General features: G+C 45.1%; 1 protein-coding gene across 2 annotated transcripts in view; it reads right to left on the bottom strand.

Moving 5' to 3' along the window:
- Positions 1-9,225: 9,225 nt before the first annotated feature.
- Positions 9,226-15,300, bottom strand: part of LOC149858158 (vascular endothelial growth factor receptor kdr-like) — a 172,807-nt gene continuing 166,732 nt past the window's right edge. For both annotated transcript variants that reach the window (XM_090060162.1, XM_090060161.1), the window contains exon 30: positions 9,226-14,465. In XM_090060162.1, coding sequence (XP_089916288.1) covers positions 14,255-14,465 — 211 coding nt within the window. In that variant the 3' untranslated portion in view covers positions 9,226-14,254. The remainder of the gene's footprint in view (positions 14,466-15,300) is intronic.

The raw sequence follows: 15,300 nt of genomic DNA on the forward strand, positions 1-15,300 counted from the left end.
GCAGGCCAGATTCACCATTTTCCATATTCCCTCTCAGTCTTCTTCTGGTCCCTGTAGCTTTTGTAGGCTTCCTATCCATCTTCAGTAATCACACAGCAGTCTGTGATGCTTCCTAATCCCAGTGTTTGCCCCTTGTTTCCTCCTGAAATGACCATTCCTCTGTTTACCCAGATCGTTTCCATTTTCCTGTTCCCTGCTTCTTTTACCTCTGTTTCTTATTAGCTTCCCTTGCTCTCCCCATACCCTCTGTCCCTTCTCTCTGCTATGGGGGTTCTGGGGCACCATTGTATTTCTATTCTGCCCTATTTGAGATCTTTTTTGCTTTTAGCCTTCATGTTCTCCATGCTTGCCCAAGGCCCTTCTTCAATTTTTCTTAGTCCATCTTTCATGTTTCCACTGCTGTCACATTCCCTTCTGGTGGGTGAAGTCCATCTGAAGATACGCAGAGGATCTGACACCTCAGTATTAGGTTGTGCTCTGTATAGAGAAAAAGAAAACTCAGTAAGGCAGCATGAATGCCTCTTTCCACTAGTGTTTAGGGACCCTCTCTGCAGTCACAGAGTATGTGAGGTAGCTTGCATGAGGTGCAACCCCCGAATCTGTAATAGAGGCTCCTCATCTAGCAGAGGAAGAAACTCCTGAAGCCACTTTTGCAGGGCATTGCATCCTGGTCTTTAAAGCAGGCAATGAATTTAGGCCCCTGTCTACAAGCAAGAAGCACAGCATTTAAATGTGTCCATCCTCTGCAGTATCATGTAAGCTTTTGTTTAACTCTGTGCTAGGGAATTTTACCCCTGCCTCAGAGACAGAGATGTCTCAGTGGCAATTGCTCTCTGGGACAAATATCCTTGTTCAAGCTCTGCTAGTCCCTCTGAGTCCTTCTACTTCATACAAGACCTGTTCAATTCCTGCCATATCAATCAAACCCAAAAACCTATCTGTCCTGATTCCTGCCTTATGTTACGGGGGGAATTGATTTTTGAAACATAAGATAGATGCAGAGAAGCACTCTTTACTGTCTTTACCAAAATCAGCAGCATCTTGTAGGTGATTGTGCTGTGTATGTTGTTAACCAGTAACAAATAAACCTATCATAGAAACCCCCTTGCGGGGGGGCCGGAGGAACCTGGAAAATGGGTGGAATTGTGAGCGCCTAACAGCAAACTGGAGATTTCTGGAACAGCTCGTGCTACCCTTGAAATCAGTGGGATAAGTTGAAGAGGAAGGAACTACTCAATATATGCTAGGGTGGTGCAGCATGGCCCTTAAACAGTTAAATGTATGATGGTCTGGGGCAGGTGTAGCCTGCACAAACCCAGGGAAAATGACTGGCTGCTCTTTAAATAGGAATGGCTTGTTCTTGTTATCTTCTCCACAAACAGGCTTCCTATTACATCAGTCATTGATGTTCTTGCTTCCCTTGGGCATGTAACCAAGGATAAACAGGCATACTGCGGAGGACACTGAAAAGTTAGTGTCTTTCCCTGGCTGACTTGCCATTTCCCTCTGGGTTCCTGGTACTGTCCCAGGGATATAACGCAGCAGTGGAGGATTGGGTGCCAGAAAGCAGTCATACTGTCTTACCCACAAAACAACAAAATCATAATAATGGCTGGAGTAGGAGTAGGAGTAGTAGTAATAGCTGGCAACTGCACTGGATTGAAAGTACTAGGGCTGGCTCCAACTGAGGTCTGCAGGGCCACGTGACGGGGACTCAGCTTGCTTTCTTTCTCAATTCATAAGTAAGGACTTAATTTGCAGTTTTGCAGATTTCGTAACCGTGAAATCCAGGATTTTCTGCTAAATCTGTGAAATCTATGAAATCAACAAAAAAAGACCTTGATTCAAATTAAATGCTGGCTCCCCGGTGGGAGCCAGTGGTCCTTGCTGCCAGTAGGGGAAAGCGCTGGCTGGCGGGACGGCATGAAGGGCAGCGGACAAGACGACGCCTGTGCCCTCGTCTCTCCTCCCCGTGCGGGGTCTCCCTGCCAGTCAGCACCAAGGGGCGGGGCTTTCCACGGGCCAGTGACAAGGGGTGGGATCACCACAAAATGCCCATCAAATTGGTTCTGCATGCCCCAAGTGGGCAGCAACCCCCCCCTTGTCTCTCCATGATTTAAGCGGGCCCCTATTCATAGGTTGTCCCTTTGTGACCTGACAGGAACTGGGGACTCCACCAAGGCAATATACTCTGCTTCTGCATGTCACATTGCTGTTCTTACCCTTGAAATCTGCTGGCCTCTCCCATTGCTATAGTGCATGTAAAACTTCCTGAATGTCTACAGGTCCTCATGGAAGAGCCCCATGGCAAGCCAGTATGATGTCTGCCCTGACAAAGTATCATTCAGCAGTGCTACATCAGCTCAGGATGAGGCTGAGTCAGTCGGCCATTTCAGTGCCACCTGATTCATCAGTGCATCATCATGGCACGTATAAGAAACTCTCAGTATGCACCAGCGACTCCAATGCCAGGTTTAGAGCCGGTCCTTTTTAAAGACTGCAAGTCACTCAGGACATTATGATCTGACCTACCCCAGTGTTTGGGGAAGTGGTGTTTTTGTCTCAGTCCACCTCGCTGCATTCCTGACACAACGGTGCAAAGCTGCATTACTCTTTTATCTCAGCATCACAACATCTCAGGCGTTGCTGCTTGCCTAAGGAGCTTAGGGGTGAGGGGAGCTAATTCTGCATAGCACAGATGATCTATTAGAGACAAGCAGGAAACCCGTTACCTCGATCCAACACATCAGTGCTTCCCACCCCCACCTGCTCTCCTTGCCTTACCCCTGCATTGTCTTTGTAGCTGTGCTCTTTGCTAAGATGGCTTGTGACATTCTTGCTTGGGGCATAAACAGTGGAAGACAGGATTTGAAAAATATACATGAATAAAAGGTCAAAACTCTCCCAGGAAAGAATAAAGTTCTCAGCTTTTTTTAAAATGCATAGTTATGAAAAGCAAATTAACCTTTGGATGCTTGAAGAATTCATTCTGACAATAGCACAGCTTAAAAATAAACACACGCTACGCCAAGCTGTGTGTCCGAGGATGTCCCACTTTATTCTTCTACTGATCCAGTCCTTGACCCCGAAGATCACAGAGTCTATAGTCTTGGCTTATAAAAGTCATGCTGATATTGTTTAGCCATAGCAGCCTTAAGGGGCAGAGGGCATTGCGCTATGCAGGGAAGCTTGTGAGGTGAAATTGTCTACTTATTTCATCGGGCAAACGAGGGCTGCTTTTTGCTATTGGTTTCTTTCATCCTAAATCTGCTGTCAGCTTTGGACTCCTCCTGCAGTGTTATTCTGTGAGGGGAAACAAAGCAGTGAGAAAATAAAATATTTGTGGCAGCCCAAAAAGACGGGCATTTTTTTCCATGCCTGACCCAGCTCAGGGCTGGTGTGTCATTAACAGATGCATTGGCTTTTCCTTTGACTGCAGCTGGTATGATGCAGAGTAAATCCCTGCATCCACTGCAAGCATAGGCACAAATTTTATTTTGCTGGGGTGGGGGGAGTTAAAATGAGGGACCTGTGGAAGGTTTTACACATTTCAGGTGAAAGCCCTCTTCCCAAGGCAGGTCGGGGCCCGTGGGCCCCCATGGACTCAGCACCATGACTGCAAGGGTGGGAGGGGGCAGCTGTTTCCTAGGTTTAAGTCTTGGCATAAAGATTACGGAAAGTTGACAACAAGGACTTAGCCTTCAAGGCCACTGCAACAGGATCCTTGATGAAAACTTTGGAGAATGGTCATTAGGATTAGCAGTACATGGGACAGTTTGCTGCTACTTCAGTTAGTGTCACTGAGGTAACGTGAGTGGCTACATGATTAAGTCAGTGGTCCTGTTGGCCCCGAGGGCCAGGTGAGTGGCAGGGGGCCAGTTGGTGGGCCAGATTGGGCCCGGCATGCCAGGATGAGGCCTGGGGCTTGGTGCTGCCCCAGGCACTGGGGTTGGGTCCTGGGGCTCCATGCCACCCCCATGTGCCAGAATCAGGCCCCATACCACTCCTGCCTGACCCTGCTCACCAGGATAGGTCTTTGTGACCCTATGTTGCCCCCCCTGCCCAGCCCTGAACACTGGGATCAGGGAATCAGGTCCCTGCACCACCTCCACATGCCAGGATGGGGCCCTGTGAACTGGGGTTAGGCACTGGGACCCCCCCACTGTCTCCATGCATCAGGCTATGTTCTCCAGCCCGTGGGACTCCTCACAGGTCTGGAAATTCGGCAGCAAGGGAGAGGCACCACCACGCTCTTGCTGCCAAATTTTTGGACCCATGGGGAGCCCTGTGGGCCAGATGACATGGTGCCAGGGCCCAGCTCTGGCCCACAGGCTGGGAGTTGAGCACCTGTCATTTAAATGAATGATGTAGTTTATGTGCAAAAGGAAGAAGGAGCAGGGTAAAAAGAAGAGGAAACTGCCAACAGGAGATGGAAGCTAAGGCTTCTCAGAGCCCACTTACAGCAGCCGACCTCGGCCATCGTTCATACCAGGCAGAGTCCAGAACAACTCCATCTGCGTCACAGGCGTCCCTGATACCAGAAGCTTGCCAGGTGTCGAAATGCAGGCAGTCAAGGTGCCGTCATGCAAGGCACTAATACTAACTGCATAGCATATCATGATGGCTGCTGGTGAAGCACGCCAAGCTGGTTAGAGCTGCCCAGTTAGCTCTACATGACTGGAGGTGATTTTCTGAGTGAGGGTGAATATTATATAATGGTGACTGTGGCAAGAGTAGCTTATACAAACGGGGGGATGTGTTAGACCTGACTATAAATGGGAAAAGAGCCTGTCTTGGGTTCACTCATGATATTTTGAAACGGACACGTTTTGTTTGAAAACGAGAACCAGTCGTGTAGGCTCTGCCTAGCTCCCGCTAGACTGGGTGGACTAAATCATTTGCTTCTAGAGCTCTACCGAGCCGAGTGGAATTACATATAGGAGGGAACTGGCCCATTCGGAGCATCACCATTGGGCTTTGGAAGCAGTATCAGCCCCTGTGTGCCTGTCCTGTGTACCTGGGGATGGAGTCATGCTTTCTGAAACAGCCCACCATGCTGTATATGCCTGGTCCTTCCTGCTGCAATGGCCACTTGAGCGGGCGAGCCCTTTCAAACGTCCCCAGCAGATTTCACTCCTGCTGTCCTAGCAGAACTGCAGAGTGCCTGCCTGTCCTTCTGGCCTCTGCTTTTTGATTTTGTTTCCCCTCTGTTTTGAAACAACTGCGCAGTCTTCTTTGGACTTTCAACTCAACTCAATCTGGTGAAATCAATAACAGTGCAAAGCAAAAGAAGAATAAACAGAGCGCAGTTGCATCCTAAATTCTGATGACCTGCTTGAAAACTTTGCTCTTCTGGTTCAACTTCTTCCAGGGTAACTAAAGCCTAGGCATTGTAAAGGGAGTGGGATTTCTTTCATGAACCCTCCAGGTGCCATATATCTATCTCTCTAGAGATAGATATATATAGATATAGTTTCTATTTAAATTGATTCTTCATGGGCTGGTTTTAAACCATCATGAGCCTCTAAAGCAGCGATTCTCAACCAGGGTGTTGTGGCATCCTGGGGTGCCTTGAGATTGTGTCAAGGACACCATGGGATGTGGCATGGTTTTAGCACTGTTAGGTGTGCAAACATAATTCGCAAGATAATCCCATAGGGGGTTTGTACATGACACGGGGGGCGTTAATTCTCCCTAAATTGAAGCAGTTTCATAGTTTCATAGTTTCTAGGGTTGGAAAGGACCTGAGTAGATCATCTAGTCCGACCCCCACCATGGCAGGAAATAATACTGGGGTCAAAAGACCTCAGCAAGATATTCATCCAACCTCCTCTTAAAGACCCCCAGGGTAGGACCCAGCACCACTTCTCTTGGAAATTGGTTCCAGATCCTAGCCGCCCTGACCGTGAAGTAGCACTTCCTGATATCTAGCCTTTTTTTTAAAAACGCCGCTTCAATTTAGGGCGAAGTAAACCCGTGTTGGAGCCTGATCGTTACTTGCCTCTCCAGTGGTGGGGAGGGGAGAGCGAGCTGCTGGTGTGCAGAGCAGCCCGTGAGCTACAGGGTTGGACTGGTGCTTCCCTCCATGGCAGCGGCAGCCCCCAGGCGGCACCTGCCCACAGACACCTGACTCGGGCAGTCCCAGGGGCCACTGCAGCCGTGGAGGGAAGCACTGGGCCCCCTCAGCTCAGGCAGGCAGGCTGTCAGGCTCCTGGGGAAAAAAAAAGATCAGGCTTGCTGCTTTTTTTTTTTCTCCTTCTATGGAGCCTGCCTTCCTGGGCTGCCTGCACGGTCTGCCTGCACAGCCCCTGAGCCGCACGGACTCCGGTGCTTCCCTCCCTGGCTGTAGTGTAGGAAACTAAAACTCCTCGGAGCTGTTTTACTTTGCAGCACCCCAAAGCCATTTGCTGCATCCCAAAGTCATTGAAGGCGCATTATGCCACCAAATGTGCTACAGCGTTTGGAATTAATGTGCAATATGCCGCCGAATGTGCAAACAGCAATGCCATTAAAGCAGTGCAAAAGGCATTTAACCTGCTTTAAACCTGCTTTTAAGTGTCATCTACAATTCCCATACATTTCACATAGGACTCTGTAGCATTAAAAACATTCTGACCTATTGTGGTTTTTCTGAGTTCTTTGCAACAGAATAATTACTTCATTATTTTTCTCTAGTAAAAAAAAAGTGTCAAAGTTAAGCGCCAGCATTTTTCGAGGGCTGCCTCGAATCTACCGATGGGTGTTTCAAGTCTATTGTGGGGTGCCTCAAGTCTAAAAAAGATTGAATTGAACCACTGCTCTAATGCTTGAACTAAAAGAGTAAATTTGATAGCAGGAAGTAGTAGCAGGCAGATTCCTCCCACCAGGACCAGCTACTAAGAGGAAACAAAGAGGCATTCTCAGTTAGCTGAGTTGACATATACTTTAGTATTATTATTATTTTTTTACATGCTACATGCAATCCATAACAGAAGACAGCAGCATGCCCCTGTTTTGAGCTGCTTATTAGTTAGGCAGGGGCTAAACAACTCTGCAGGAGCTAAGCAATTCCCTTCCACGTCTTCTTGGGGCTGCCCTGTTTGTGTTTCATGAAGAAAATACTCTTCCTTAGGGCATGTCCCACTGAGGTCATGGAAAGAGGACTTCTTTTCTTGTATCTTGCTTCACTGAGGCAAAAGATGATAGTTCTTTCTGGGTGAACAAACCAGTAGTATTTCACTGCAGAGGGGCCTCAGATAAAGGTATGTCTGTCCTCATATCTCCTTTGCTCAAGCCTGACAAACAAACAAACAAAAGCCTGTTTCAGTTTATTCTGCTGTATGATCTTCAGGGCCACACATCTACATATCTTACAGTTCGGTGCCCTGATATTGTCTGGAGCCTGGAGGGTCTACAGTAGTAAAAATAACATACAAACTTGTCTCACATTTACAGGTAGCAAGACTGAGGCACAACAAGGTTACTTGATCTTGCTGAGGTTACTCTTGGAAACAGGAGAAGGTCTTAGCTGTCTTGACCCCCGTGCACATTTTCGCAGAACGATGCAGCACTGGCTAGAGACGTCTGAGCTAGCTCTCAGACCAGAACCAGGAGAGCTGGAAAGCATATTAGAGGGTGCAGGGCTGTGCTAACACAGGCCTACTGTTTCTGGTACTTGAATGAGCTTGGGTATTTCTATGTGGCAGTGTACTGTGGAGATGTCTTCCTAATCCTGTGCTTTTCTAAGAAACCATTCTTAGCAAAGGCAAGGCAAAATTGGGCACCTTGCAACTAAAGACATGCACGGCTGTGGGCAATCGCTAATTTACAGTAGCAGCTTAAAGCAAATCGGAGTTAATTTTCTGCATTTTCTTTCTGCTGTTTGATATATTAGCCTCATCATAAAGGAGGAGGCTCCGTACTGCCTAGCAAAATTATACGTGAGTGATGCATTATATAAATCACTAAAGCATTTCATAGTTTAAAGGGAAGAATGTTCTTGCTCATTATGTGAATGCAAGGAGACTGCAGCATTTCAAATGACATGTATAATGTAGACACTTGTTTCCAGGACTATCTGGAGTGCGAGCTGAGGAGAAATTTTAAAAGGTTCCAAGTGACCGAGTGCTCTGACGTTTTTCAAACCCCTGCGATTAGCTCAAGACCCATGCCAAAAACTTTTAGATTGTGCTAATGGGGAAATGTCTCTGGAACACCATAACACAATGATTTTTCTAATGAAACCTTCTCCCTGGAAAAATAAATAGAAATGAATCTCTGTCAGTCTGCAATAAACTGAAAAGATCTCATAGACGGCATGGCCAGCAATCATTAACTATGATTAACTATGCCACTGGAAAGGAGTTCTTTCAAACCATGATTACAGGGGTCTTCCCAAATATTAAAAAGAGCCCCTCATCATGAAAAATTATAATTCAAGTAAAATATTCCCCTTTCTCCTACTTTTCTACATTTTTAGACCTACTGCACTGCTCCACATAACCTGGGGAGTTCTCGATTTAGGAAGGAGTTCAGTACTTTAGTTGCGCATGAGAATCCAGTGAGGATCTCTGCACAACTATGGGATGATATCGTTTGGAATTAAATCGGCTTGCAAAACAGTTGTTTTTAAATGATGGGACAAGGTATTCTTTTGAAACTTTAAAAAGCCCTCTCATAAGACACCAAATGTCAGCCTACCCTGCAGTTCCCATTCCCGTTGTCTTTGTCACTTTGCCCACTGCCACGTATTTAGGCCCTGTAGAGTTGAGAATAATGCATGCAGGGGCAGGCCTCTCTTCAGCACAGTTTTGAAGCTTAACATTAGGTCTTACTGCATTGAGCACAGTTTTTTATCCTGCAGACATTTAACTTGAGCATGAGTGGCCATACTGATTTGATTTGTTTGGAGGACTGGGGCCTGTGGGTCTCATTGGCTAGATTTTAGTGGCAGCTAGATTCATAATCCAGCTTGTTCCATGTGATCAGGTCAGATCTATGGATATACACCAGCGTAATCAGACTGGCATTTTCTTAGCCGTATGAGCTCTTTAAGTGAATGCAGTGGATAGGCATTTTCAAGCTGCCACAATGTGAAAAGTTTACATCCCAAACTTTGAAAGCCACAAATCAATTAATATAAATTCCACTCTCTGTAGAGTCTCTCAACACTGTCACATTTTTATTTATATCCTTCTCCAAGGACAACTCCACACAAGACAACAGATGACACACAGCAGCCCTGGGCTGTATAAATATAGAATCTTTTTATTTTTTGGTTAATAGATACAATACAAATTTTGACTACATAAGAAAGCAGAGTTTTCAGTGCATACATTCTTCAGACAAACAGGGACTGGGCACACATACATTCCATGGTGAGTTGAGTAATACATGGCACTTATTTAGTTTATTGTCCATAATTGCACAGTTATTGGGCATTCCCAGCTTTGATTAATGACTTGGACAGCTCAAGGTCTAAGGAAAGACTGACTGAGGGATAACAATGGAGCCAGCACTTAGGATTATTCAGCAGGACAATGGGACTCTTCTCACTGCATCAGTCTTCCTATAACCACAGCCTGTATAGACTTGGCTTGGGGTTCCAAACAGACATTTGTAGCAAACAGGCCAGAACTGAGGCAACACACTTCTACAGTCTGATACTTTTTTGTTAGACTCAGTTCCTGAAGGCCACACTCAATTTTTAATGAGTCCTTACTCAGTCATTACTGCACTGAATGACAAAGATCTTGCCTGAATAAAGATCAAAATGAAAACCCAGAAGGGCCCCCAAGATTTAGCCATTATTTCAAGGGTAATACATGCCTCCCTGTGTGTACTTTCCCTCCTGATTTTTCATAGACAAAAGACCTGTGTTTGAGCTCAGAATCTCATCTTGCAAAGGCCCGGTGCCTCGTGTCTTGCTAGTAACTGTTTGCTAGACATTTCACTCCCTGTAATCCTCCAGCTGAGGCTTGGGACCTAGAAAACATCAATCCAAGCTTCCACCTTGGTAACTGCATTAAAGGCAGATAAGGTTTGGCTGCATGGTTGCAGGCTTAAATGCCAGCTTCCCCTCTGCCATGAGGCAGGAAGTGCCAAGGCCTTCCATAGTCTTCCACACAGCTCCCATGGGAGCAGCAGGACAGAGTTGTGCTCAAACTAAAGATGATAACTGTGGAGTCTGGATCCATATTGAGATTCAAATCTAAATGTCTCAAAAGCTACTGGGGGGTTCAGATTTTATTTCCCATGTTTGGGCCCACTCTAGAGAAATACCTTAGGACATGAGATTTCCACTTCAATCTGATCTTCCTCATTGCCTGTGGTGGGCTGGGAGTTGGGAGCAGACCCAAGATCTCACTTGACACCCCACTTCAGACTAAGAGACAGCAAAAGGGCCAGAGAACAATCACACTGTCTGAGTGAAAGCATGGAGATGGATGGGATTCAGGGACAAATCCACTGGACTTTGGCGTACTGGATACTGAATGCTTAAACACTCTGAAAAGAAGGAAGCTTATGTTGTTCAAAAAGGAGATACAGTGAGATTTCTAGGTAATATAGAACAAAGGGACTTTTTTCAAGGAAAGGAAAAATCAAGATGGAAAAGGCCTATTTAAATCCTGTTTAAATGGTCTACTTAATTCCCAGCAAGGTCAAGGTATAGAGGAGGTGACTGAGTGAAAATGGTTCTACACTTGACCTTAGCCAGAAGTCTTTGGGAGGGTCCATGAAGGGAGGCAGTGACAGGAACCTTCTATGTTCATGGGTAAATGGAGAGTGAGGAAAAGGGATGGGGGCAAGAAAACATTAGGGTCAAGAAACACCATCTGGAATACTGTACTGAGGTAGGTGTGGAAGCGGCATGCCCCTGACCTCTGAGCTGACTCCAGCAGTCGTCAGGGGAAAAGATGATCCTTGCCCCTGAGAGCTCTGAGTCCCTTTGCCCTCAAATTGCAGAGTTGCAGGAGAAAAAGAGAAGGGGAAAGCACCATGTAAAATAGCCAATGTAACTGAGCTGAATCAGATTGGCAAGGCAGGTGGCTGGCTGCCCTCTGGAGTCAAATAGGAATCCCTGAGAAATCTGAAAAATATCAAACACTACATCACTTAACAATTTGGCTCCCTCTCTTCTTCCAGCCAGTAGGTCAGCCTTGAGTTAGAATAAAGTCAGTGAAAATCTCTCCTCTTTACCTGGAGCTGCATGGCTGCCACCTCGAGGAATGCGACAAGCCCACTGGATTCCTCCTGAAGGAATCCAGCCCCTGTTTTCCAACTGAAGCTAAATAACAAAGGGCATAAACAAGAGTCCAAAATGCAAACAGCCAAAAGGAGAGTCTCTATAAAATGGGGCTAGGAAGGTGCTTTAAAGGGAAGCCTGTCCTGCAAGCATTAGTGAAATGTTTAGTAAAGATGCTTAACTCTGTTACATCAGAGAATCTCCTTTTCTCTTTTGACTAAGACCTTACATACATTACCATATAAATGAATCGCTATATTTGCCTCTACTGGGTAAATTATATACACCAACGTAAGGACAGAACAATAATTAAATAAAGGGGGATGAGGAAAGGACAAACAAAATATTAGTAAATAAAATACAAGACACATATGTTCAATAATACTTTTCAGGCAATGTTTTTGCTGGTTGCATTTACCAACAAGGGGAAATAATTTCCCCATGCAAAAATTGGAAACACGTCTGCGTGAACATGTCATTTGCAGCTTCTTGGAAGCATTTTCTAAATGCTGTGGGGCTGGCAGGATTAAACCAAAACCTTCCACCCACTGCCTGAGATGAATGGGTCGCTGAAGAACTGATCTTTGGCATCCTAGGCATGGCAAGCCCTAGAAAGCTCCTGACCCTGGGACTACAAAGAGACCCTCCATTTTAACAGGCCTGTCGGTGATTAAACTGGGGTTCCCCAGTGCATGGGGTTGTACTTCTGTGTTGTTAGACAACTTCATGTGACGCAAGAGCAGCCCTGAGGGATGCTGGCCAACAGCCATAAAGAGACTCTCTACGTGCACAGTTTCCTTAAATAAAAGTGCCCCTTGGGTTCTACTTGGGTAGCACCCTCCCCATGCCTTTAGTTTCAGATAAGGCCCTGCAGATTGCGTTCTTAAGAAAAAGGAAGGGGAAAATATGTTGAACTTTCTTGGAAGCAGCTAATTAGCACAGCAGTGTTTCCAATTTTCTTTTAAAAATGGAGAGTACATTTATATACTTGCAGCTGTTATTTTTTTTCCTGATGCTTCCTTATATTTAGATTTCACAAGCAAAAGCTTCTACACACCATAATTTCTCACAAGCTACAGAGCAAGGCACAACATCAAACCACCTCACATCAACACCATTAATGCTAGAGCTAGCCAAATTATGTATGGGCACATTTTTTTTTCCATTTGTCTTGAGAATAAATAATTTGTAAGCCAAGTATTTTATTATTCAAATGGACCCATGGCTGGTTAATTTAATATTCACCGAACAACTGATCTAACAAGCAACAGAAAGCTCTGTAGATACATTTTTCCTCACCAATTTTCTCTCATTATTTGACCAGCTCTAGTTAATGCATAGCAACTAAAATACAAAGAAGTGCAAAAATGAGCATAAAGCAACTACAGACCACAACTCTCTGGCAGGTCTGCTGCAAACAAGGGGATTGTGAGTTACTTCATATCTCTTATCTTTAGCTTTAGAGTTAATCTATATAAAAATAAAAGAGAACCAGGACCTCAGTTCCCAAGAACCCCATTTTCAGATGCTTTGCCATTCACAGTTAACGTGGTGCTGGGCCTGTCATTTCCCCTGTGATAATACCTGAGGCTTCTTTCCTATTTATTTCAATGTAATCAGTTCTGCCTAAGCATTTGTAATGTTATGAGGCAGTCTGGGTTGTTTTTATAATGTAGAATATGTTAGGGGGACATGACCATATTGTTTGCCAAGTTTGGTTTTTTTTAAATTTCCCTTGGCTTATGTTCATTGAAAAAACTCTCTCCCTCTGAAGAAGTCAAAACACAGCTTCAAACCTGTGGGAGGGGAAGGGCTGTGTAGGTTCTCCCACAAAGAGAACATGCATACAGATCCCCTGCACAGAGCTATAATTTTAAAAGGTTACAGGCTTGACTGTCAATGAGCATCTCCCTCAGCTGCGTTTTAGATTTGACATCCTAGATGTTTCATCCCTTCCTCAATTTCTAACGTCAGCTGAGATTACTTCACAGGACATTCAAATGGCAAGGATTATTTTTGTGCTTGTGAGGCTGCTGCAAGGACTTGGGTACGCGTGCTCACAAACCTTCAAACCCTGCTGCACACAGGTCTGGTGTGGGGGGGAAGAGGGGAAGCTCTCTTTCAGATGTTAGCTCTGTAGATCTGTGATCCAGTTGGGCTCTGACGATTAGACTTCTAAGAGCTCTGACTGGCACACGCAGAGTTTGGGTGCAGGGGGCATTGTATGCCACACTGATGTTTACCTTGGCAAGGGGACCAGGCTGTTCCCTGGGCACACACTGAAGTATCACAGTTTGGTACAGGTTGGCATTCCAGAGATCAAACTGTGCTTGGCATCAGCCATTAAACCTGGAGGGAGTGCTTCCTTTTAGAGAGACTGGTATTCAGAAGGTAAACAGAAACATGATGTCATAGCACGTACACAATATTAGATTACCAGCTTTAAGGAAAACATGTATGCCTATTTCACATGCATTTGGGGAGGGACAATAAAATCCCCATCACTTTTTAAAACAATAATCTTGAATTTTTCATTTGTTCCCCAAATCCAAATCAAAGTTTGTAGCTGCAGTTCTTTAGTGATCCCCTAACAGCACCTATTGTGTAATCCTTTCAGGGCACAGGCATGGCTGATTCAACATTGTATTCAACTTTGCTCTCCTCAGTGGTTCATATGGAACGAGCAGAATGCTCCTGAAGTGACGTGCATATCTGCATTTGCCAGTGAGAAATCCTGGGAGGAGAGGAAGGAGCAGGGGCCGTAGCTTCTATTTTTTTCTTTTAGTATGTAGAATGTTAATTGACTGGCTAAACTGAAATATGCCTTTAAGGTAGTGCTGTAACTGCTTTTAAAGTGTTTCCATTCACAAAGGGATGCATCAACAAGGGACATATCAACCCATGTGCTGAGTGATTTCCCTTCTCCCCTTTAACTCTGGTCCCTTTAAACAATCTGTACAAGTGTGGAAGAACGTTAGAATCCAGCATTGTAGAAAGAGCTGCAACAGGACCTGGCTTGGACTGGACTCGTTACACTGGAGGGGTGGAGTAGTGGATGACAGAGTTGTAATCTGGTGGTGGACTGTGACATTCCAGGTTTGGATCCATTGGCAGAAGAACTGAGTCTTCCAGTGTGAAATCCAAGGCGTCCTCTTCGACCTGCACTGTTGGCTGGTATTTCACAGCTTCACGCTCGTGATCAGCTAGAATGGACTCTTTGCTCTTGCTGACAGCTCTCCTCCTGTTTGAACACAAAGGCAAACAATACAATATATAGACACTTTCCGTATAGGATTTTGCCCTTTTCTTTCAATAGCTTCATGTTGGTCATTCTCTAATCTCCAAGGTACATTACACCTATTAATGAATACAACTTCAGAGTATCCCTATAACATAGGTAACATTTTACAGATGGGGTGCTGAAAACGTGAGTTAGTGAGATACCCAGAGGTGCTCAGGAATGTGTCTAAAGATAAAACCCAGAGGAGACCCAATGCTCTGTCTTTTTCCCCAACCACCCTTCAGTGCACTGAATGTATCCTAGCTACAAATGCTCCTGTCATGTACAGGTGATGATATTTCTTCTCCTTGCTCTGACACCAGCTCAGTGTGATCTGACTTTTTCTGAAATCAGAACCATGGGCTATGATTTTTCTTTAAGTCAGTAAAAGATGAGATTAATGAATAATCTATGATGGACTTCAATTTGTAACTATATGGGAAGCAAGAGTGCACCTTGTATGCACTGTAGGCAAATCTCCCTTGCTTACCACGTTATTGAGAAGTCTGTCAGCTAAGAGTTGAGAAGTCTGTCAGCTAAGTCTTCTTTTACTGTAGGGGCTGATGGGGAGAAGAGGCACTGTTACCCCATAGCACCCCTATTGGGTAAAGCAGACATGCAGAATCCTAAGGGAGTGTGAGTATCCTCTTGTTAGGTACATTCACAAGTTGGTCTTGAAAAGAAGTTCACCTGTTTACAAACAAGGTAGCTATATTGTTGTAGACTACCCTGAAACATCCCCCTACTTGAGGAATTCAAAGCGCTTTTGCAAAAGAGTTTTGGTTGATATGGAAAT

The sequence above is a fragment of the Crocodylus siamensis genome, chromosome 8, assembly GCF_052110815.1.
Source record: "Crocodylus siamensis isolate JL-2025a chromosome 8, ASM5211081v1, whole genome shotgun sequence".
Taxonomy (NCBI): domain Eukaryota; kingdom Metazoa; phylum Chordata; order Crocodylia; family Crocodylidae; genus Crocodylus; species Crocodylus siamensis.